The sequence below is a fragment of the Notolabrus celidotus genome, chromosome 20, assembly GCF_009762535.1.
Source record: "Notolabrus celidotus isolate fNotCel1 chromosome 20, fNotCel1.pri, whole genome shotgun sequence".
Taxonomy (NCBI): Eukaryota; Metazoa; Chordata; class Actinopteri; order Labriformes; family Labridae; genus Notolabrus; species Notolabrus celidotus.
The window spans coordinates 22917589-22943151 of NC_048291.1; the positions used below are offsets into that span (position 1 = coordinate 22917589).

The 25563-nt window shown below is 41.3% G+C and overlaps 3 protein-coding genes across 4 annotated transcripts; 1 reads left to right on the forward strand and 2 right to left on the reverse strand.

Moving 5' to 3' along the window:
* The first annotated feature begins 1326 nt into the window (after positions 1-1326).
* On the forward strand, positions 1327-11787 carry mylk5 (myosin, light chain kinase 5). 2 transcript variants are annotated; one of them, XM_034672920.1, is made up of 17 exons: positions 1327-1713; positions 3026-3172; positions 5003-5155; positions 5314-5496; positions 5886-5921; positions 6988-7115; positions 7220-7373; positions 7705-8007; positions 8096-8204; positions 8579-8782; positions 8883-9100; positions 9184-9307; positions 9667-9819; positions 9906-10035; positions 10123-10210; positions 10330-10470; positions 10560-11787. In XM_034672920.1, the coding sequence occupies exons 1-17, from the start codon at positions 1578-1580 to the stop codon at positions 10769-10771; spliced, it is 2619 nt and encodes an 872-aa protein (XP_034528811.1). In that variant the 5' UTR covers positions 1327-1577; the 3' UTR covers positions 10772-11787. The 2 variants fall into 2 exon arrangements, with proteins under 2 accessions (XP_034528811.1, XP_034528812.1); XM_034672921.1 differs by having other exon boundaries at positions 1601-1713; positions 4999-5155.
* A 516-nt stretch (positions 11788-12303) lies between these two features.
* Positions 12304-15326, reverse strand: si:ch73-141c7.1 (coenzyme Q-binding protein COQ10 homolog, mitochondrial). The gene is made up of 5 exons (XM_034711354.1): positions 15091-15326; positions 14213-14368; positions 13727-13919; positions 13404-13505; positions 12304-12791 (listed from the first exon to the last, which is right to left on the reverse strand). Exons 1-5 carry the CDS (start codon positions 15189-15191, stop codon positions 12639-12641), a joined length of 705 nt encoding a protein of 234 aa, XP_034567245.1. The 5' UTR covers positions 15192-15326; the 3' UTR covers positions 12304-12638.
* Positions 15327-18450: 3124 nt separating this feature from the next.
* On the reverse strand, positions 18451-20953 carry hsd17b1 (hydroxysteroid (17-beta) dehydrogenase 1). The gene is made up of 6 exons (XM_034711541.1): positions 20782-20953; positions 20034-20195; positions 19776-19955; positions 19517-19610; positions 19223-19406; positions 18451-19001 (listed from the first exon to the last, which is right to left on the reverse strand). The coding sequence occupies exons 1-6, from the start codon at positions 20876-20878 to the stop codon at positions 18846-18848; spliced, it is 873 nt and encodes a 290-aa protein (XP_034567432.1). The 5' UTR covers positions 20879-20953; the 3' UTR covers positions 18451-18845.
* Between the last annotated feature and the right edge of the window lie 4610 nt (positions 20954-25563).

Here is a 25563-nt window from a genome sequence, read left to right on the forward strand (position 1 = left end):
AACTGGAAGGACCTATTAACACCATTACAAATAGATCTCTTTACTAAATCAATCACACAGTGTTGCTCGAGCTGATGCACATTAGGTACTATTAATACTTAACAAATGAGCTGATGATTCATCCGTCAATCTCATTCCTGAAGGATGAGCCTGCAGTAATGAGGTAATACAACAAAGGGCCTGGATGATGTCCACTTCCAACAAAGTTGAAAAGGGAAAAGAGTGAAACTGTCTTATCTGAAGTTTGTATAAGTTTGGTTATCTGTATTTTGAGATATAGATAAGGGTTTTAGTGAATTCCAGTGGTTTCATCCCATCTCTGGGTTCACTGTATCCCAGAACAAAGTGGGAGAACAAGAAAGAATGTAGCAACAACTGTCCACTTTCACAACATCACTGAAATAACTTCTGCTTTAAAAGAAGATGAATTTCACAAACTTAGCGGACACTTCAAATAAGAACATCAGTCACAAAAACACCCTCACAGTGTTTTCACTGCGGTGCAGCCCTTTGGCAAATGTTTGATTTGAGAATTCTTCCCTTGCAGAAACTAAAGCAAGCCCCTCACAGTGCTTTTCTGTGTGATCACTGAAGTGGAATTGAGGAAGCTGGTGTGTGAGTGGAGAGAAAAGAGATGTTATAATCACCTCAGTGGGTTTCTGTTCACTGAGGGGATCCCTCCAGGTTAACACGCATTTGTCCCCTGCAGCCCGTTATAATGTAAACACATTACATGATCTACAGTGTTAGTGGGCTAAACAACTTACGTTCATTATGAGAACAACAGTTGGCCACTCCTGAGACATCTCTGGTTACCATAGCAGCAGGTGGTTTTTGCCCAAGTGACGCTGTTACCCTGGAAACTGCCACCTTGTGTATCCCGGGCTGAACTGTAGCTGGGTTGGTGTTGAGAAATAAAGCAACATCAAATTTATGACCCTGCTGTTAACAGTCACAGCTTGGAGATACAGGGGGTTTAAATGAACCTTTGCATTGCAGGTGTCTCCGGCATCACAAAGTTCAGTCACAGCTGTGATAAGTGAGAGGGCAAACAGTAAAATCGATAAATGGTGGCACATTCGACAAACAGCACACAGAATGACCTTTGGCTGGGAGGCAAGATAAGCCCATTCTTTCCCTTCCCTTCAGTTTTACCTTGTTTGTGTCTAATGCAGTATGTGTGTGTGCATTAGACCTGGTAATAAAGACAAGGGTTTAAGTAGTGGGTGGAGGTTCAGACATTAGAGTCACTATAGGGAGATAAGGAGAGGAGCTGCCCGGTCTGAGAAAGCTGGAGTAAAACAGAAAGATTTGTCTTGTAGGTGGAGTCAGTGTCGATCAGGGGGAGGGTGAGAAAAGACGGCTTTGAACATGTGCAGAGAGGTGTGAGGAGTGAAGCTCAGAGCTGCACTGGCTGAAGCAGAGTGTGAGAAAGAGTGACAGAAGACTTTTTACAGTTTTTACAGAACAGAAGCTGCAGAGGCCCACAAGGAAGTAAGATAACCAGCTTGGGAAATGACGGTGTAAATTATTTGTTGTTGCTCTGCTCAGAAAAAAAAGGAGGTCTTGGAACAGAAATGAATGGTGATGGCAGCAAACAGCGATATGTGTCAACCTTCAAGGTGCACATCAAGCCACCCTGTGCAGGACCTGCAGTGGGGAAGAAGCCCCAATCTAATGACACCAGGACATCAGAGAAATCATCTGATACAGGTAAGGGCAACATCCGGCAGAGGGAGGGATGGTTCATTTAGCTGGGTATGTTTTTGTTTGAAGAGCTCAGCCTGGTAGCATTTATCTTGTTTTTAATGTCAGCATTTCAGAAGACAAGTCCAAACATGGTGATTGTTCATTATAACACTGCTAAAACAGATTGCAACCAATCCACTTCAGTTTGCTCTTAGATCAGATTGAACAGTGCCAGTTCAGTGCTTTGAACTTAGTGTCATTGGTTATGTTTATTTGACCCTGAGTGTCAAAGTATCTCATTATTTTTTTGTGCTTGAGTCCTTTCACTTCCATGTCAGCGCATCCTAAAAAAACGTATTTGCTTTGATTCCAAACTCAAAATATGCTTCCTTTCTTTGCTAACTTTTCAGTACTTACTAAAAGAATATGTTCAGCTTTTAAACTAAAAGAGTTTGATATCCTAACACAGCTTACTGTAATGTTTTAGCTGTACTTTATTTCTCTGTTAATATACCAAGAACTTCTGCCCCCTGTATAGCATCTCATCAAAATAAAAGGAAGTGATACAAACAGTCTTGAGCCAACTTGACCACAACGCAGTCTTTCTGTCATTTGCATTTTTCACAACACAACTGGGTTTTTGAGTCAGCCTGGTGGAGTGACTTCAATGGCCTGCCTACAATCTTCAAGTCTTGCTGAGAGAAAAGATCAGAGAGTGATGATGATATGATGTGTGAAATTCTCCTCACAACCCAAAGCAGTTCACTTTAAGAAGCCTTCTAATACTGTCCTCAGACATCAGGCCTCACAGTAAATAACTCAATGTTGTACCTCAGACATCAAGCCTTGCAGTAATAACTCAGTGTTGTAAACACTGACTAAAGGTTAACAATAAACATCCATTTTATGAAATTATTACTATACTCTGTGTATGGGGTGTATGCCCAAGACATGTTATTTAACAGTATTTGGCTGAGGCACTAAACTTCCCCTGACAGGCCTCTGGTCTGTGATGGTCTTTAATTGCACTGGTGATACCGCTCAGTGTCAGCCTGCAGTGCTGATAATGTGCTTTTGATCTGTGAAACTTTGTTGGATCTGGGGGAGTGCAGTTTTTGTGAAAAAACCTCCCCTCTGCTTCTTATTGTAAGACTTTTCCCTGTCAGATTTTAGTGAGTCAGACTAAATGACACAGTCCAGTAATCATGAGCTATACAACTAATTGTAGAGCAGAGTTGTGTCACATGAAAGACCTCTAGTTTACTGTGAGAAATAATGTACAGCAGCCAGTGTCATACATACCTCATCTCATTCCACACCTCTCATCCATATGCAGGGTCCCCCAAAATCTCCTGTAAAAGCCTCGATCCACCCGTCTTCATAGAGCCCCTGCATGACTTCTGCGTGGACGAAGGAAGTGACATCACCCTGCGGGGGGTTATCAGTGGAAGTCAGCCGATCAAAGTGTCCTGGCTGCACAATGGTGAGCAGGGATAAGGAACACTGCTGAATCTCCTTGTGTGACTGAGTTGAATGTTGACCCAAGTACCCTAATGCCTTTAAGAAGTCTTTACAATTTCAGGGCATGACATAATGTCTGAACGTTTAGACACAAATCAACAGTTTATGACTTTGTAGATTTGTATGTTTGTACTTTTTCTAACCACTGACTGCATATATCAATCAACAACATATCTCCACCTCCTCCTGTTGAATGAAATGAATGAGCTACATACATTACATAACAGCCCACCACAAAAGTAGCAAAAGGCGTTTTGCGACCGCAGGAACTTTACCCTGGAACTAGGGACTTTAGAGGTAGAGATAATCTCCCCCCTGAAAATCTCCTACTTAAGGCTGATTTATACCTCTGCGTCTCCCCTACGCAGCAGGGGCTGACGCAGACATGAGCACCACATACTTGTGCATCGGTGTGTCCGTGTCGCGCAGCAATTCTCCGCCGAAACGCTTGAGGGCAGTGTGGTCTCTCTGATGGCCGGCCGCCTGCTTCCGGTCCCGCTACGATCTCTGTTTACTTTTCCACAGCGATTCAGAACGTGTTATGTTAATCCACAGCTGATACATGTTGCTGTTTATCATACAGACATGATTAATAGAGAGGAGGAGATGAAATACACGGCCGATGTGCGGCCGATGTCCGGGATCCCGGAAGTGCTGTAAATGCGGGAAAGACAAAGCCGCCGAGCGGACCAATCACAGGGCTTGCGGTCCACGTCGGCTCTACGTGGAGTTACATTTTGGAGGAGGTGCACGTCAGCTACGTGCGTAGGCCTCGGCGTAGGTACGGGAGCTACGCGGACCCCCAGCGTAGGGTACGCCGTTGATTCAACGCAGCCTTTAGGGGATAGTACTTTTCAAAGGTCCTGGGACTTTCGGTTGAACGTAACGTTGTTTGTGGAGTTTACACAGTTGTTGAAACACAGAGGGAGTTCCTGGGAATGCATACTAGTTTCGTTTTTTATTAAGATTTCAAAATATTATTCAATATAATTTTCTCCATACGTCACTAGCCTGATTTGCACAATCTACCTAGGACTTTTGCCCGCGGTCGAAACGCAGACAACAATGGGGGCACAGGAACCTTTTAGTTCTGGGGAAAGTTGTTCTGGGGGCTAAAAGACCCCAGAACTCTTGGTCAAAATGCACCTTAAAATGCTCCCTGCCACTGCTGTGGTCTCTTGAGCCAGACTCTGCACAGTTTTGCATCAGTTGCATAGTTTCAAATCGGTTCTTGGAGCTGCAGTATTAATGCACTGTCCCTTCCCCTGACCTACATGTTAGAAAAGGAATATTGATGTGTATTTTGATTTCTAAGTTTGACCCATGTCCCATCTGTTAACATGGCAATGGCAGACCCTTACTGCTGTCAGTCAGCTCTGCATTTTTCAGCTTCAGTTTGGGGGTGCTTTCGTGCCATTTATCTTTAAAACAGCCTGTGAAGCTAACAGAATGACGCTAATACACAAAACAGTACAGGAATTTTGTTTCCGCTTCATTAAATATTCATCATAATCTAAGACATCCCCTATTGTTTCCCTTTAATTTTCTTCTTGACCATTGGTTCTCTGGTATTTAGTTCCTCTTAGTTCTCCATTTCTTCCCTTGAAGCTACAAAGTCTTTTGTCTTAACTCTGCCTGACATTTTTTTCACCATAAATTGTGTGATAGGACTCTACGCAGTATTTAAACAATCACTGGAACTTGACAGAGTGCAAAAGGCATCTTTTCACTTGTCCTGCATCCTTGTCAGGCCTGCCTTCCTCACATACTTACTCTTTGCTCCTATGGGCAGGTGAAGTGGCCCGTTTTGGGAAGGCTTCCTTTGATGGCAGGGAGATGAGGTTTATGGTGACGGAGTGCTTACCTGAAGATGCTGGTGCCTACACATGCCTTGCAGAAAACAGTGCAGGGAAGATGTCCTGCTGCGCTGCTGTGTTTGTCAAAGGTGAGGGACATTCTGGATCTTAAAACTCTACCTCTTGCAATTAGTTATGAAAGGTTTCTCATTTCTCCTTGTTAGTAACTTTGAACAGAGGAAGAAGTTAACCAGAGTTTCATTTCAACTGTGTTCTCTCAATTTCCTTTTTCTGAAAACCAATCCAGACTTTGAAAGTATCTATGGTGCACAGAGCAGTGTATCAAAGAAACCAACTTCTGCATCTGAGGGCATAACGCAGAATGGACAGTCACCACAGTCTCCCAAAGACAAGCTGCAGAAAATCAGTGGATCTATTTGCACCTCCCCTTCAGGCTTTGACACGCTTAGCCCAATTTCAAGTCCAAAAGGTATCCGATACTGATTAATTTCACACAAAGCATAAAGACACAGACTATTTCATTGTATTTACTAATTGTTGAAGTATTGAGTTACATGCAAGCTTACTTCCTGTTATGTTTAGATGCATGAGAAAAATAACTGGGCCTCCTCCAGTAACCTCCTCCAGTTATCCATGTTACATTCAAAACAACAAGGAAATGCATCACTTCCAGTCCTCATGTGATTGGCTCTCAGGCAACCTTTCACTTCCGCAACAATGCAGCTTTTAGTTACATCCTCTGGAGGTTCACAGTCCCAAATGAATGCCATGTAGGGAAGTGGACAGTGCACATAAGAGGAGAGCCACACCTCTATTCAACCCTTCTTAAATGTACCTGTACTTCATCTGTTTTTCCAGAGGTCATTCCAAAGAAGAGAGCCAACTCAGGGGCAGGTAAGACACACACTCATACATAACACACAGGAATATTTTCTCACCTAGCCTTCTGTCTCAGCACATGATCAACTAATGCTCTCGTCTTTGTGTCATCCACTCACACCTAATATTTGTTTAAGGCTGAAGTTATTGACAAGTCAACTCCATGTAAATACAATGTACTTTTCTATTTGATAATGCTGTGGTTTTCCCTTGATCTGCACAATCTTTTTTCATAGCTTTTGTTCTTGCTGAAGTGTTCCCATGCTCCAAGCCATTGTGCTTCTTAACACAGGGGCACTTTACCTCAGGGTGTAGGCTGCTATTAACAAAGCACGAAAAGCCTATACAATAAAGTTCAAACATTTGTTAGAAGAGCAGAGTATTTATGATTTCTTGGATCTGATAAAAAATGACTTCCCAACAATGAGATTGAATAATTTATCATGCGACTGCTTTTTAAGGAAGCAAACTGCGGATACTTGAACCATTCAAACATTATTTTATCAGATTGCCTTTAGTCAAATTCACCACCCTGAAGCCACAATATTTGCATACAGATAGTGTGAGAGGTGCTATTGATCCTTGCACTCATATATGGAATTTTTAGGTTTATGTAAAGTATGGTGCATAACTCAACAACAGGATACAGTGCAGACTTTAAGTGTATTTGCTGGCTTTAAGGATAATTGTCAAAGTAAATAGCTCTGCATGTATGGAACATTATGTGAAGTCTTCAAACAACATATGAACAAGATTAACAATTTTCAACACGTTTGATTACACAAAGACGGGTTGTTCTTGTGCAGGTATACTGTAGGTCACCTGTGTTTTGCACTTGTTTCAACTTGAGACACAGGGTGTGCTGTGTTGTACGCTGCAATAATAGGGGTCTCAGGGGAAGTAACACAGTTCCAGCCTTAAAGCACAACAGCATAAACCACACATCACATAATCTCCTCCCTGTACCAGACAGTTTCTGTCTTTCCCTCTTTATCTCACACTCACACAACACACTGGATAGTTTCCTACAATGAGCAGGCAGGCTCTGAGTCAAAACACTCACTTTGTTTTGTCTTTGCAGGGACACCGCTTCACTTTGTAAACCCTCCACAGCACATCAACGCAGAGCTGGGACAAACTGTCAGAGTGTCGTGTTTTTTCAACGGCAGCCCTCCTGTAGTGTCGTGTTGGATCAGAAACAAAGAACAGGTGCTGTCACCTCAAGGCAGGTTTACAACACATCCACTTTCTGCCTCCACAGTTAGCTCTAACCCTCTTTTCTCTGATCTCTGTTCTTTTCTATAAACATGCAGATAGTGGATGGTCCAGAGCTGTGGGCAGAAAACACTGATCGGAGCAGCACACTTGTAATAGCAAAGGCTAAACCACAGCACACAGGTCGATACACTGTGGTGGTGAAGGACCGCAAAAGCTCAGCACAACACACACTAACCCTTTCTGTTATAGGTAAGACAACACACAGTCTGCCAGGACCATGTGAAGTACATTCATTTGGTGGCCAGGAAGCACAAACCTGCTGCAGGGCCCAAGAGGATTCCATGCTCTTAATTCACAAGTGATGCAAATACAAAACTGACAATGGAAACATGCATTTTGGAGCTCTTTTGTATTTCCAGCATGTTTCTGTCTTTGTTTTTGGTTGTGTATTAGAATTTGAAATAGCATAGTTTCTGAATTCTGAGCATGTGTCTGTACTTCTGTGCAGTCGTTCTGTAGTTTCCCTCGGCCACCTTAGGTTTGCAGTTTCTTGAACACTATTCTTGAATTATCCCACCAGAGAGGCCGCAGCCTCCCTCCTCCTGTCCTGTAATCTCCATCACCTCCGCTACGAGCCTTGTGCTGTCCTGGTCGGGTCCCTGCTACGACGGCGGCAGTGCTATCCTGGGTTATGTGGTTGAGGTGAAGAACCAAGGACGTGAGGACTGGAGAGAGCTCACTGCCCAGTGTAAGAGTACGTCATTCAGAGCGAGCTCTGGGCTGCAGCCTCAACAGGAATACTGTTTCAGAGTGAGGGCCTACAACGCAGTTGGAGTGAGTGAGCCTGGACCAGAATCACCAGTTGTAAGGATGGAGCAGAAAGGTGAGGTGAAAGTAGTTAAGATGCCACTTATTAAAAAGGGGTTAATATATAATGAAGATTATATTACAGCCCTTGTGTCTTTTTGTAGGTTTAGACAAACCACAAGAAGAGGAGCCACCTCAAGCGTATGCCTGCATCAACATTGACTCTTCTCACAAAGTAACAGATCACTACAATTTGCTTGAGAAACTGGGAATGTGAGTATGGACCAAATCCCATTTTAAAAACAAGTTTTTCCAAGTGACATTTAAAAGCAATTTCTTAAGAAATACGGCTTGACATTTCAAGGGAAAGACAGCAGGCAGCCCACGCTGAAAAGTGAGCTGTCCTGCCAAGTTCCTGCCAAGTGCAACAGAGAGAGGATTTGAATACAAGCATGTTGAGACATGGTTGTGCTGTAGTACACAACAGATGTACAGTGATACAATTTGAGGACATCAGTGGTTTTGTTACACCTGGGACTGCTATGAATATCAAAACCCCTGATTCAAGGCCTGTTTAGATTACATAATACTATCATGTCTTTTTTTAGGTCAAGGGATAAAATGCATAACATTTCTCTGTCTTTTAGGGGAAAATTCGGCCTCGTGTTCAAACTAACCCACAAAGAAACTGGACATGTGTGCGCTGGGAAGTTCTACAAGGGCCGACGTGCAAAGGAGAGGGAGGCTGCTCGCAAAGAGATCGAGTTAATGAACTACCTCCACCATCCCAAACTGGTTCAGTGCCTTGCCGCATACGACCACAAGCCTGAGATGGTCATGGTCATGGAGTTGTGAGTATCACCATGGAATTCTTACAGCACTTATTAATTCTGTTTCTACACAAAGTGCTCTAACAACCACTTGCTCTCACTGTGGTGTCTCTGTGTGCAGTATTGCAGGGGGAGAACTATTTGAACGCATTGTGGATGATAACTTTGAGCACACAGAGCCGGCGAGTGTGCGCTACATGCAGCAGATCCTAGAGGGGATCGCCTACATGCACCAGCAGAACATTATTCACCTGGACCTGAAACCTGAAAACATTGTGTGTGTTGACACCACTGGAACCTCCATTAAGATCATTGACTTTGGATTGGCCAGCAGGATTGGTATGTGAAATGAGGTTATATTAATAAAACATGGAATCCTGGTAAATGCTTCAACATCAGATTGTGTGATTTATGTTTAACAGATGGAAACACACCTCTAAAGGTGATGCATGGGACTCCAGAGTTTGTGGCACCTGAAGTGATAAACTATGAGCCTGTTGGTCCGGCAACTGATATGTGGAGCATCGGGGTCATCTGCTATATATTGTGAGTCACATTTTCCCTCTTATAGACCTTTTTCTACCTCAGGGGAAAAGTTAAGACCCTCTCCTGTCCACACTTTGATTATATGCAGCTGTTAAAATAAACTCAGCACAATCATTAAAAATAGCTATACACCAGGCTTGTCTCAAATCAAACTAGGGTTGGATCAGTCAGTACCATGTTCATCAAACGGATGACTGAACTTTACCTAAGGTGGTTATCTGGCTGCAGTTAATCAGACTATGCAGGCACAGTCATGCTTGCACTTTGAACATTTAACTGACTTTTAATGCCACCTAGTGGGCATATGATGGAACAGCCAGTTTAATAACAGCTGATGTATCTCTTCCTCTTGTTTCCAGACTGAGTGGTGAGTCTCCATTCCAGGGTAACAGTGATGCAGAGACTCTGGCCTTGGTCACAGCCGCCCAGTGGGAATTTGACGAGGAAAGCTTTGATGAAATTACTGACGAGGCCAAAAACTTCATCAGCTCCTTGCTCAACAAAGCTGCAAGGTAATGTCATGAACATAGTTATATATATATATATCATAGCTTCCTGTTCAAGCACACCCAACAAACTATAACACTGTGTTTCCCAGACGGAGGATGGCCTGTGAAGAGGCTCTTGCCCACCCATGGATGGCAGCATTTGACTCTGGAAATCTCTCCAACACCAAGAATCTGTCCAAGGAGAAGATGAAACGGTTTCTAGCCAAGCAGAAGTGGAAGGTGACACCTCACTCCTTCACTTTTTAGTAGTTCTTTGAGATTCATGTTTTTGTTTCAGACATTTTAACAATGTTTTTTCACCCTTAGAAAGCAGGAAAGGCCTTGTTAGCACTGAAGAGGATGGCTCTGCTGTCTAAAAGTGACAGTTCAGGATCTCCTACCAGCCCTGGAGAAGGTGAGACATTCATACATGTTTTATTGTCTCATTGGTGTCTTGGTTTTACCTACATACAATACCTGGTTTCCCCTTTTTATTTTGCTTACTGCCTCCTCCCTCCCCCTTTTTGACCCCAGACTCACCCCTGAGCCCAGAGGCAGAGCATGCCCTCCAGTCTCTTGAGCGCAAGATGCAGGGCCCACCCAAGTTCACTCAGAGCCCAGAAAACCAGACAGTAGCTCAGGGGTCCAGTGCTTCTCTGTCATGTCACCTGGAAGGTACTCAACTGCTTATTTCCTGACTTGCAAGTTAAAAACAATCTGTTACATTTTTTCCTCGACCTCACCCCTCTCATCTGTCTTTGCAGGATACCCTGATCCAGAGGTAGTGTGGTTGTGTGGTGAAGAGCCTCTGGTGGAGTCACCAACAGTGCAGATAGAGTATGAAGAAGATGGCAGCTGCATCCTGGTCTTAGCCAAAGTTGGCCGAGAAGACGCTAATGTTTACACATGTAGAGCCACCAATGACCATGGGGAGGCATCATGCTCAGCCACACTCACTGTTCTGGAGAAGATGTAATATACTGATGAATGCAGAGATAAAAAAGAGTATGAGCAGTGTTTTCTCGAGTGAATTGACAAGTTGTACCATCTATTTGTGTTTAAATTCAAATAAGAACCAAACTGTATCTCCAGACTGGACATATCAAAATGTATTTTTGTACATATGAACAGATAAATAATATTACAGAGCTACAGATAAAGGCTGATATTTATTCATGGAACTGAGATATGTTTTGTCTGAAACAATCATTCAGCAAAGTTGAGGAAAGTTGTGCGATACCAAGTGTGTCTATGTGCTCTTCCAGTTTCTCTGGATCATGGGAAGGGTGCTATGCTGTTGAAAAAACATGTGTTTTTATCATGTCATTAAAGCGGTGTTGGACAGCCTAACTATACACAACCCTGAAGTTTGGATCCAAGGTAAACAACATGCAATCAATCATCCTTTGTGTTAATCTGAGTGTGTATGTTGAGAGGTGTATAATGGCAGCTTGGATTTCCATTTTCATCAGATTTTTCTCTCTGTTCTCTGAGCCAAGGAGCTTTCAGTTTGAGACAAACTGCTATAGTCATGTTCTGCTTTGTCTGGGGGCGCTAGCTTGTCTACATTTGGATGAAATCTGGTCTGGGGTTGAGTGCCAAACTGATGTCTGGCAACATCAACATGCAAAGGAATTTCAAAAAGATCTTGTAAATATATCAGCTTTCAATCATGTTTTAGAAACCAGATACCTACAAAAGGCACCCAAAATAGACTGATACTTAAGCCAGTTGATCTCTCATGTGCACCCTCTGCTGGAACACCAGATCTCAACAGTATCCACCTGTTTCTGTGACTGAACTTTGCCACAGATTTGTTGTGCTTTTCCTGTTAAATAGTGGTGTAAATCACAAAATCAGTCAGAATGTAAGGGTGAAGAAATAATCGTGCTACTGTAAATGCAATGTTGCTGGGTTCTAATTTGTTAATGTCAAGTTTGACATCATTTATAGTTATATGTTAACCAATAAAAACTTGACTTTGGACACAAACACTGGATGATTGCTTTGACTCATTCACTTTACAGAACATTGCTCATGTTCTTATTGTGTTTTGAAATGTTAGGCCACTTTCCTGTCATATACGTCATATCAAAAAAGCAAACCAGGGCTGTAGGCTGTTTCTACCATGTGACCGAGCTCTTAAATAGTCATGAGTGGTTTTCAATTCAAAATTAAATGAAATAACAAATGAGTTCCACCACATTCTATAAGTATCTGAACGTGACCATCAACTGCTGCGTAAAGCTTTTCTCAGAAGCTGAATACAAAGAAGAGAGGGATTTTTTGACTGTGGCCTCGGGTCATTAGCGCCATGCTTATGCAACTGTTCCCAGTGATACGCTTTTTTTTCCTAAATTGTGCCAAAGTAAACAGTCAAAGACAAGATACACTGGAAATCCTTGCTTGTGTCATGTCCCAACCTGTCTCTTCTCGATTGTGAAATATCATTTACAGCAGAAATTAGACCATATTCATGAAGAACAGAAAATGACACACAGACGAATGTTTACCAAAATAAGAGCCTTTTAATAATTACTTTAAAATGCTCAACACGAGCCTTTATATATTTTACAGGTTTCAGCACTTAAAAGTGTTCTGTACATTTTCCAATATTAAAAAGAGAACATGATCATTTAGACCATGCATTTTTCATATCTTTAAAATAAATATAAATGTACATAAATAATTCTGTAGCTTAAAGATAAGTACATTCCATGTGCAAGTCAGCTCAAGTTTAAGATACGAACGAGTGCAAGTAGAAGATCCAAGTGTGAAAGAAGGTGCGAAGAGGAGGGTTTGGTCCAGGGCGATGTGGATTGAAGGAGGGCAAAGGGGTCTGCTCAGGTTGATCGCCTCCTTAATGGTGCTCCCTGCTGGCTCCTGTTGAGTGTCGCAGCCCGAGATTCAAAGGCACTGACCATCTGCTTCACCACTTCATCAAAGAATACACTGACTAGCTGAGTGTGCAGGAGGGACCTGAACTCAAAAGTCACCTACAGAGGACACAGGAGGGGGTAAGATATGAAAGCAGAACATTTTAAAGTCTCTTCTATTAGTTAGTTTTATTCATCTAATGCCAGTAACTGAAGATGGACCTACAAGTCTGTCACTTCTGTGGTTATTTTCTTAAAAGGAAACAGTCTCAGATCTTCATTATAAATAGATTGTACTTCTTTAAATCTCCTTAATGAGCAGTCTACCTAATTCAACATGTTCTACTGAAAGTGAACCACTTCCTGGCCAACTCGGAGCTAATCTTAAGCCAACATTCAGGTCAAACTCCTGTCAGCAGCTCACTAACACTGTTCCTGGCTGAGCGGCTATATCAGGCTGCCAGGGGGACTCGCCTGGTTAAATTTAGAGCATAATGAGATTTAACTCAGCACTTCCCTTCAGTGAGTAATCCATTCACAAATGAACAAGAATGACGCTGGTGAAACCTTGTCTCTCTGAAGTACGTAATCACACGAGAAAGTGATTCCGATTTGTTCATTTATTCGATTAATCACAGAATGCTACAATTTTTCATCTTCCCATTAGTCACATTTCTGTAGCTGCTGCGAAAATTGATTTCCTGACATATTTATTTAATTAGCCACACTTACATAGAAATCCACTTTGCAGGAGTCTGGCCTGTCTTTTGGACCAGGGGCGAACCTCCATATCGTTTCAAGATGGTTGAAGAGGGATCCGTCAGTGCACACGGCCTGTTTCAAGACAAATTCCTCTTTATTTAGTCATCTGCTGACCCAAACTAGATATCTCATCTCCAAAAAATGTCAAAAACAATGTGTCTAGTGTCTTCTTATCCACATAAACTTGTATTAGCTGGTTTGGTGTTTCCAAAGAATATGCAGGAATAACATAAAGGCATGACATTCAATAAAAAGCAGTGAAAGTATGAATTTTAAGATCTTTCAGGACATACCCTGACTTGGTGGTTTGGAATGCAGGTGACATCAGAGGTGTAGCGCTCCGAGATTGGGGGGAAGCCTATTTCAAGCTCTGCTTGTTTGGTGCCATTTGGCCCCTTAATGACCCGAGACTTCTTGCACCAGGGAACAAAATGTTGGTACTGGTCCACATTTGCCACCACATTGTACATCTGCTCTAGACTATACCTGAAAACACAGTCACATGAAGACACACACACAAACAATGAGATGTCCATTTGTTACAGATCATAATTCTTTATGATAATTGCTTAGTTTTACGTCTAGTATGTTTCTAATTTGGATTTCCTACTACACAGATTCTACTGCGATCACTTTGTAGAATTAAGTGCTATAAGTAAAAAAGAATACAGTAAACTGTAAAAGAAAACATATGATTGTTCCAATTCTTCACATTTGAGAGGCTTGAGAGGCTGGTTATTTCAGTAGCCAAGTGTTGGATATTATGTCATGACACTCACCCTATTGTCCGGCTTTCGTTGTACTCCATCCTGCGGGTAATGATGGGAGCAACCAGGTTGATGAAGCTGCGGGTGGGTGTGATGGTAGTGGGGATGGTCGGGCATATAGGCAAGCTGGCCCTTCGTGCTACTAAGGCCCCACAGGAGCCCAAATGTCTGAGGGGAGAAGGAAGATTAATGAATTTGTGAAACATGGTACAAAGACCATCAAAATACTCCACTAGGGTTCCCATGGAATCCAACATGTACAAAGACCATCAAAATACTTCATCAGGGGTCACATGGGATCCAACATGTACAAAGACCATCAAAATACTCCATCAGGGGTCCCATGTGATCCAACATGTACAAAGACCATCAAAATACTCCATCAGGGGTCCCATGGGATCTAACATGTACAAAGACCATCAACATACTCCATCAGGGGTCACATGGGATCTAACATGTAGATAGACCATCAAAATACTTCATTAGGGGTCCCATGGGATCCAACAAAGACCATCAAAATACTCCATCATGGGTTCCATGGGATCCAACATGTACAAAGACCATCAAAATACTCCATCAGGCATCCCATGTGATCCAACTATTAATTTCAGTTTGAGCAGGCTATAAAATACCAAGGCTATTAAATCATGAGTTCTTAAATGAAAGAGGGGCGCTGAGTGTTCTCAAATGTAAGACAAGACAAAGAAAAGAAAGTGACAGCAAACTGATTCAATACAGGAAGTAAAGTCTCTTTAACAATTACAATAACACAATTTCCCATAAGAGCAACATGAGTTACACAAAATGAAACTTACAGTAACCACTTAAAACGAAACCCAATACTGACAAACACAAAGGAATACCTGTGAGACAGTCACATGGTCTCTCACCTGATATCTCTTTTAGAGTTTCCTCTCAAAACTTTCACAGAGTGGGCTTCAGACACGTCCAGCAGCGCCTTCAGAAGGAGATGAGTCCTCTTGTTGGTCATTGTGAAGTTTCTGTTGTATAGTTTACTCGGAGAGAAGTTTCAAGGCGGCAGTGTGAGCAGCGCAGCAGACAGACACTTTGCTGAACCGGCTGACTGTGGTCTAACTGAAGAGACGCTCGTGTTCCCGATAGGAGAAGTTGTGATGTAACATGAGGCGCGCTGGCCAATCAGACAGAGAGGTTGATGCAGTTTAAAAGCTGAACTTTATTCCTCTACTGGGACTGCTAAACTCTTCAATGATATTATTTGTTTGTGTGTATTATGATAGATAGATAGATAGATAGATAGATAGATAGATAGATAGATAGATAGATAGATAGATAGATAGATAGATAGATAGATAGATAGATAGTGTCATACCTGTTGGATCAATACTCTCTGTAAATATACATGTAAATATACAATGCAACAATTCTCCAAGCAGAATTCCATATTTCTATTTATTTTATTATTTAACTACTATTTGTTTTATGTAAAAGTACCTCTGCAACTCACCACTGCACTTTTTATCATATTATTTGAGCCTGCACATGCCTATTTGTTGTTCTTTTGTATTTATAGCTGATGTTATTGTTATTATTTTTATTTTTCTTATTTGTATGTCTTATTCTTATTCCTTGTACATAGAGAGCACAGTTTTCCAAAGTCAAATTCCTTGTGTGTTCAAGCATACCTGGCCAATAAAGCTGATTCTGATTCTGAGATAGATAGATAGATAGATAGATAGATAGATAGATAGATAGATAGATAGATAGATAGATAGATAGATAGATAGATAGATAGATAGATAGATAGATAGATAGATCAGTTGAAATAATTTTGAAAAGTTTTATGATAGGTTGCAATCCCTTCTATCCTTCTTCAACACTGAAGTTTTTGCCTCCTGATTAATGACCCCCCACCCCCCATGTCTCTTTGTCTGTTGGTCTCCTTCTTACTTTTTATTTTATTTATTTTATTTTATTTTATTTTTTACAAATGTTTATTTATTTTTGATTATTAATTCATTTTATTGTATTTAGTTGTACTAATATATTACCATTATAACTGATATTAACATTATTACTATATAGATATTTTTTGGGGATAATATAATGTTTTTTGTTTTTTTTTCTCTATGTTCTACTGAAAAAATTAAAAAGGAAATTATGGCTTGTTGTTTTATTATTTTTGTACTTCAACACTTGGGATGCACAGTATTCCATTGTAATAGTCACTCACTATACATGTCTTTGCATTTCTGACTCCCAATCTTGATCTGTCATTGTAAATTTGCACTATATTCAATAAAAATATTTATAAAAAAAACACAAAACATTTCAACTTCCTGATTGAATGCAATTTAAACCTATATACATTAAGGGTACATTTATTATTTTCTCATAGCATGTTATTTTAAAAAGTATAGTTAATATTTGAGCCTTCAGTAACTGTAGTGGCCAATGGTAATCTCCTTAACCTTTTCTCAGAATCGAATACATGGAGTTCCCTTGGATTTTCCGTTAACCAGATATATTAAAACACTGTAAAGCTGAGACTCATGGATAGAAATCAGACTGACTTTTTGACGCATGTCACTCAAAACCAATAATAATGATAAAAGATCAAGATATAATAGCCAGGGAATACTCTGATTTGTCTTCTTTTGAGACATTTGGGTTCATTTGTGATATTACACCTACAGTATATGCAATCGCTCACTGGATAGAGAGTTCATTGAGTCAGATGAAGCCGAAAAATTCCATGTGTGGGTGAGAGAACTGATAAGTGAATCAAGCACATGATGTGCTCTTGACACACCTGGACCTTGGTCTAAGAGTAGACATTCTCAGTCATTTAAACCAAACCAAATTTCAATTGCCTCTCCCACTCCATTACCAGAAAAAATATAATGTAGAACCACCTCAAACCACCTCAAACCACCTAAGATTTACTACTTTCTTGTGTTTTGATAAAGTGAAGCTTTTACATTTGTGAATGAATATTCCAACAGCAAAGCACACATGAGATCAAAATGGTATTTCTGAAACTACTGATTTTATACTGCTTGGAGTGTAGTGATGGGGCTTTTAGCAGGAATCTTAAATACCACATGTTGAACTTGCTTGTCACCATTACAATGTCTCCATTCAAATTATTCCATTTGAAAGCAGAGTACTATTACAAAAAACAGCATTATTCAATTGTTCACATTATTATAAAAGACAACTTAATTTCATTATGATATGTTTTACAAGAGCTTTAATCTCATGTAAGTAGTAACATCTTAGAACCTTTTATTTAACTTGTATAATACTGTTTGCATAAGACTAAAGGCTCTAAAAGGCTGAAACCTCCAAGCGCTGTTGAATTAAGCGCCTGTGCGGTAATACAGATGGAACAGGTAGTGCAGGGTCCATTTTTGGATCTTCAGACTGGAATTAGGGCGCTTGATCAAGGAAGGATTTGAAAACTGAGTAAATCCCAATATAGGTCAGAAACGCAACTTGTTCCTTCACAGACAACCTACCTTAGGCTATAAAAAGAACTAAGGGGGGTTTAGAGTTCCAGGTTAGTCAAACAGTTACACAATGTGTGCTTTTCCAGGTGGCCTTTTTTCATCTTTCCGAAAGTACAAAATACTGAATGTAAGATCACTTAATTATCTTTAATATAATTGGTAAATGGCACAGTGCAAGGGTGAGCACTGTTGCTCTCGGTTTCAACCTTGTATGTGTGCAAATGTGCTGTACTTCACCCTCACAGTCCAGTAACAAGCTTGTTGGGATAATTGGTGACTCTCGGCTGCCTTTGAATGTCAATGTCAGCATGACAGGGTTGTCTGCCTGTTAGTGTTAGCCCCTGTGATTGACGGGTGACCTGCAGTGTAAATCCTGCCTCTTGTCAGTGTTATCTAGAAACAGCAGCTCAGGATGGATGAATAGATGTCTGTAGAGTCTGACCTCTAAAAGAAAGAACCACAAAGGATACCTGTATGACTTGAAAGGCTACATGTCATCTCAAAATACCATGTCACTTTCTCTTTGTATTTCTTGTACAGTGTAGAGTTGGTAGTGAGTGTATAACAGGTTTAATCAATCCAATTACATGACTTATTTTTCCCATAAGCAGCATTGTGACGTTAGCAGTTTGTAGAGGAAATACAAAATTAAACATCACTCGTTCTAGGAAAAACGTATGCTTATTTTCACTGCCAGTGTTAAACCTTGTGGTGGTTATGTTCATTGAAGTGTATCTACAAGTAAGAAGTTCAACAACATTTTTGAAAGTATTTGTCTTTTTAATGATGTGTTAGAAACCTGAAGTGAGCCTATCCCAGTCAAAAATGGCAGACCTGTGTGGTCAGAACACTTTTAATAACATGAAATGAAGAAGCAGTGTATTAGGTGAAATACATACTGTAAAAAAATACACAAACATCCAAACAAACTGTGTATGAATTAAACTGTGTTAAGACTAGTAGGTGACACATAAAACATGGAAGCATAAAGTCCCTTCTTCCTGTAATAGTCCCACTTTAGCAATCATAGTGAGTGAAGAAAGTCAACTTTATTTCAGGAATCAAAACAGTGAAAGACCAAACAAGTAGCCTCTGGGAATAGAGGAGACAGATTGTGCACAAAGTACTTCTTGGGAGAAAAGGCATGTGTAGAATTATTGGTCCTCATTTGAGAAAATGAGTTTGCTCACTGCACCGATGTAAGTTGAGCCTTCTGGTTCTGCGATCTTCAGTTTGATGAGAGGTGGAATGTCCCCGCTGGTGAAGTACCTGAATGAAGGGCGGGGTGACTGGATGGCATCCAGAAATACCTTTGTGACAAATGCAAAAGCACCACAAGGGTTAGATGGAGCAGCTGCATCAGGAGATTTGTGACTGAGGGAACTATGGAGGGACAGCAAACAAGATCCTGCAATGTAAGAGCTGCAGGGCCGAACAAGCCGATAACCAGACTTAGCTATAGACGTTTCTACCGGTGCTATAACATGAAGCATATTACTGAAGCAAATTAACTAATAGACATACAAATTACCTTTACAATGTCCTCTGTGTCCTGTGCCGCGTTTTGGAACACAGAACCACAGTGCTGCAGGTACTTTTCATAGAGGCTGAGTGTGTGGGTATCAACCTGTTGCAGAGACACATCCCCAAGCTCCACCTTCAGCAGGTTGTCCAGGAAGTTAGTGTTAACTGGTCCACACTCAATGAGACTCACACTGCAGGATGAAGCATCAAATCAATAGTCTCTCCTAATCAGTATCACAGATCTGTTTTTTTTCACCTGTAGCCTCTAACATGAGATGCAAACAACAATTTTTAAACTCACTGGATATTGAAGTGTTGCAGAAGGACTGCCATGCTCTCACATGCTCCCTCTATTGCAAATTTACTGGCACAGTATACCTCATTAAAAGGCAGTCCTGTAAGAGAGCATGAGGCACAAGGCTGGTTGTTTTGGCAATTTCATGCATGGAAGCAGGCTTGAAAAAGATTTGTTTATGCAGTTTCTATGAAACCATTACAAAAATTGCACATGTGGAACACTGTTATTATTTAATGATTCCTCAACCATAAACGTTTCTCACCGTGAAGACCTCCAGTGCTGCCAGTGACCAGAATCCGGCCCTGGTTCTGAGCCTTCATGCCCGGCAGGAAAGCTTGGATGGTCTGGATGGTGCCGAGCAGGTTGACATCCAGAATCTGCCTCATAGAGTCCAAGGACTGTACCTCTAGCGGCCCCATTAAACCCACACCAGCATTGCATACTGTGATGAGAGAGGATAAGCCCTTTCACACACACATTTTTCCAATCTAAATCAGGACACAATGACACAAGAGCATACCAAGAATATCCACTTGTTTCTCCACAACCCTGTCCCTTGCATCCAGGATGGACTGCTGGTCAGTCACGTCCATTTGGAGAATGTCCAGCGTATCCTTGTGAAGACCTTTGACACACTCTAGAAGACGCTCCTTCTTGGCCAGGTTTCTCATTGTGGCGTACACTAAACAGAAGTCAAGTTATTTGTTTGTATCTCATAAAGCATATTACAAAATTTGACAGAGTCTTAATACTTCCTGACCCAGTGCAAGCTCTCTTAAGGCGCATTTCGACCAAGAGTTCTGGGGTCTTTTAGCCCCCAGAACTTCTTTACCCTGAACTAAAAGGTTCCTGTGCCCCCATTGTTGTCTGCGTTTCGACCACGGGCTGAAGTCCCGGGTAGATTGTGCAAATCAGGCCAGTGACATATGGAGAAAAAAAAAAGTATTAAATGATATTTTGAAATCTTAATAAAAAACTTAACTAGTATGCATTCCCAGGAACTCCCTCTGTGTTTCAACAACTGTGTAAACTCCACAAACACTGTTACGTTCAAATGAAAGTCCCAGGACCTTTGAAAAGTACTACCCCCCCCAAGCAGGGGCTTTGACAGGGGGGTGATTATCTACCCCTGAACTAAATTTAGACCCTGGTTCCTCCAGTTGAAATGCACATAGTTCAGGGGTAAAGTCCCTAGTTCCGGGGTAAAGTTCCTGTGGTCGAAAAACACCTTAAGAACACAATTTCAGATAGATGTCAACTGTTGTTACCTTTGTATTCCTTGTTGGGGTCAGAAGCCAGTCGGACAGCCAGACTGAGGCCAATCCCTGAGGAGCAGCCTGTGATTAGAACTACCTTCTTGTCCATGGAGTCTGGTTCTAGTTCAGCTCCACTTGAACCAAGTGGAAGGAGGAGAATCGAATGGAAAGAGAGGAGATGTCTTTTTCTCTGTTTTCATTTTTTCGATGTCACAAGGACATTTAACTCTAAACATCTTCCCGGTATCTGACACCCCGAGTCCTCACATCTTTTTTCCCACGTCCTTGATCGTGTAGATTGATTCTTCCCATTGAGCCATGTGGGAAACATTTATGCCCTTCAGTTTTACACTTTACATAAAGTAATGCCTTTTTACATCTCTGTTAAATGTATCCTTTGAGGATAGCAATGCTCTGAAATATAATACAATAAGCCTACTGCATGTTTACCCCTTGAATTGCATTACTTCTATGAGCACCAGGTGGCAGTGTAACATCACCATAACACTCTTCACATTCTGCACGGATAAAACAGAACTGGATTTCAGCTGTTTCGCCAGAAAGGAGTGGGTCTGTGGGGTTTATTTTAAGGGAATGGACAAGGGAAATTGCTGAGTGTTCATCCCATATGCTTTCAAAACCAGAGTTCTTGTCCTTTTTCCATCCTGTTGCAAAGGGGAAATGTTGTTTTATAGATTTAACAGAGTTTCAATGCAAGAAATTCCAACCAAAACTCTGTTTATTCATCTGAAGAAGCAATCTATCATGCAAGAATTGAGCAGTAACTGGAAAATATTCAGTTATAATAAGATGTCAGCATGTGCATGTTGAAGAGTTTTCACTAGGTTGCAACAACTTCTCAGGTAACCTTTCACCCATCAGAGTAGTAATTATAAGCAAAATGCAGATTCATTTTTATCTGTTAAGATGCATTTTATTAGTAATTTGTGTTCATCACATTATCTTTACTCACAGTCAAGTGATTGCACTTTCTCCCCTGTCTTATCTTATCTCTCTAACACACTCTTTTCTGCCTTGTTGCTATCTTTGTGCATTTCAGCAGGTTATCCCTTGTGCATTCTCCTGCAGCTGAATTTCTTCCATGTCAAAAGACCACTTCAGCAGCCTGATTTGAAAGAATTTATTCTGGTGGGAGCAAACCAAGTAGGAATTTCCTGCTATTTTGTTGCGTTCCTCCCATTGAGATGGCATCAGCTTGGCTGCTGTCCCAGAGTCTGTGGGACAGATAACAGCAGACCTTAAGCTTTTTTCAAATAGCTCTATGACTTCCAAACAATAAATCTGACCTCAAAACGTTCTGCAATAGAACTGCACCCACTTCTGATTTGTATGACATGCTTATCTTTTTCCAGGAGCTTAAAAACACTTTGAAGCTTGACCTTGAACATTTTGCATTTATACTGTTCTGTATAGAGGACAATGGGCACATACGAGTTTCTGTGTTGAGTGAACAATTTTGTTAAACTCAGGCTAAAAATTAAAGCAAATGAAACTTGATTTGGTCTGTTCTAATCTTTCTGTCTACCTTCCACCCTCACCCAAACAAAACTCAGAGGTACAGGCCGTAACTTGCCCTTGAGCTGTCTCTGGATCCGTTTAGACAGCATGGTACAGTCTATGGTCCATGGTCTGGTGAAGACAGGCAGCTTTCTGCTACACGTGGCCCAGTAATTACCAAGAGAAGGTCGAGTGAGGGTGCACAGTGGTCTGGAAAAGCCTTTAACACCTCCTGGACAAGATAGGCCCAAAACACAGAAAGTAAACAGACCTCTAGGACCTTGCGGTTTCCCGGGGAATGAGCAAGGACATCCCACGTGCACAGCAGTGTGTCTTAGAGGAAAGTAAAGTGTTTTTTGGATGTGGTGGAGGCAGCTGGCCGGCCTCGTGCTCAAAGTTATGAGAGGTAGTCTTTGATTCTCAACTGTGACTACAGGAAAATACTTTCTGGTACTGCTTTAAGGGAGAAAGAATAACATCTCTCTAGTGTCAGTCCAAGTATATGCTCAGCCTGTAAGCTGATTGAGTCACATTGGACTCCACCTTGTCAGGACAGACAGATCTAATGAGTGCATAGTGCAGAAAAAATATGCAGTTTGTGACAGCCCTGTCTGAGTCTTCAGACAGAAGTAGATACACCCGACAGGATGCCCCATGTGAGAATGATGAGCAGAAGTGAAACAGCTGAAGACATGTGCATGTGGTTGATGCGGTGAAGCTGAAACGTCACGTTATATCTATTAACAAAGTTAAATGAGGTCAATGTACTGAGAGCAATTCAGCTGAACAGACAGCGGCGTGTCTCTGACACGTTTTCTCACTTTAAAGGTACAGGATGAACAGGTGATAGGCCTTTAGAAGCTATAAGATCAGAATCAGAATTCATAATCTCCAAAAAGAGCAATAATAAGTGGATACATTCAATCCATATTCATGTCTTCAGCTTTCTCTTTTAAAAGTTTAGAGTAAAATTTAAAGTTTTTTTTTTTTTTCACAAAATGTGTTTCCTTAAGGGAATGTTCCTCTAATGATCCTCCAAATCTTCCCTCTGTTATTTTTCAGTGTCAGATGGAGATTATGTACTTGTTTGATTGGACATAGAGCCCTTTGTAGCTGTTGCAGGAATATGTGGTAAAAGTAAAAAGTCTCTTCTGTTCTGTGAAATCCAGCCTACAGATCAACTGGGACAGGAATGAGGGCTTTAAAGAATTCATCCTCTGAGAATTCAATCCAGGATGATAAAAAAATTAAAGAGAGCTATAACGTTTTATGCCTGAGTTTCAACTGCTGACTGACAAATGCTGCTGCTCTGAATAATCCTCCTTTCTGATGAAATACACTTTAATAAAAGTTTTAGAGAGAGAGAGAGAGAGAGAGAGAGAGAGAGAGAGAGAGAGAGAGAGAGAGAGAGAGAGAGAGAGAGAGAGAGAGAGAGAGAGAGAGAGATGCAGAGTGCATTTTCCCAAAGTAAAATAGAGGAAGTGTGGCTGGCTCCTTTCTGCTAAAACCATCATGGTGAAACAGGAGAGGACGTGTGGAAAGTATGAATGGTTTAGAACACAAACACAGCGGCAGATGATCATCAGCAATTTTTAAACAGTTTATACTACAGACGTCGTTTAACTCAATTCAGCTTATAATTATGGAGGGAAGAATCGTATATGTCAGAAATCAGAAATAATGATGGAAAGCTGCAAGTCTGTACGTCGTCGCTCTGTGCAAGACAAAGACAGACAACAGTGTAGATGTGATCCCTATTTCAAGGGCAAGTGCAGTACAATCTTGCTTTGGGACCCAGAGAGGGCTCTGGCTGGACCTCCATCCCAGAGCAGGACAGAGGTCATTGGGGCCAGTGACAGATGGGGATTCAGGCCTGTAATACAAGTATATTTCCCTAGAGTTGTGATGTATGGGGTGATGCAGAGGTTATGGTTGCCTGCTAGACATAACCCTCGGGGCTGCAGTCAGACTTTGCATTAAACAAGACACGTTTGTGTACAAAACCCCAGAGCCCCAGGAAATGGCAAGGATTGTGTCATGGGAAATGTCCCATCCGTTTTGATTCGACCGGTTGCTGCATTCTTTTTCTCACTTTAACACTGAGGACATCCTGTTTCAGCTCTTTTCCCGGCCTCAGGCACACAAGTCTGCTTTAAAACCAGACCTGGATTTAGCCCAGACTATATGATGTCTCAGTGTCTGTTTAAGCTGGAGGTCAAAGCAGGACAGTTTCTGAGAGTATGCATACCTGCTGCAGCTGCAGTATCATGGGAACTAAACATATCAAAACTGTGTGTTGTAGGTTTGTTCCTCGGTAAGATCCAGGGCCAGATAACATACAGAAGAAAATTCAGCCTGTGGGAGTGCAGATCTCATCAGCAAAGGTTTGTTGGGGTCAAGTCGCTGGTCTGGCTGGGAAAATACAGTTTAAATGATCAGATGGCTGAGGTTATGTGGGGTGGCTTATAGGAGGCGATAGCTGTATGTGAAGCACTAAAGAAAGGACAAACATACTTTAACCATAAAAGGTTCATATAAATATTCACATTCACACTCATGTATGCATTCCAGTGTTAATCTTCTCTTTCTTGGCTCTCATTTTTGCTCCAGGTGCAGCAGGCTGAGAATGTTCGGCACTCAGTGCATCACTACCTCACCTGTGTTGTGGTGAAATGAAGCGATGGGTGGTGTGTCCTTGCATGAAAGTGACTCAGTTATTCTGGTATTTACCTGGCGCTAAATCCAGACATGCTTTATCACTAGCACTCTCACTCAGCATTAGCTGCAATGCAAAATAGACTCATTTATTTTTCCTAACCTGGACCTCCGTTCCTCTGTCGGACTGAATCATTCCTAAACAATGCTTCTCGTGTGCCCTCTTGCCTTCCCACAGACAATGATGAAATCACCATAGCACTCCACCCACCACCTGGTTACCTGGATACTCTATGTTTACAACATCAGGCATTGTGTTCTCATGCATAAAAGAGAGTGACAACAAGACCTTCCCATAAACCGTAACATCTCGTTACACAACACATAACTTTCTTTGGGGGGGAAATATTAAATTTTTATTAGCATTTTGCAGACACGCACTCTTCTTTCTTGATGCGTCCTGTTTTCTGTTGTGTGAAATTCTTGCCAAGCCCATCTCACCTGGCTGTCAACTGTACACAGTTCACTCAAAAATAAATTAACATACGAGAGCTTGAGAAAGCAGTGTTCAATATTTGATTTTTGTTTTTGTGTCTTTGTTGTTGATGTTTTTTTTGTGTG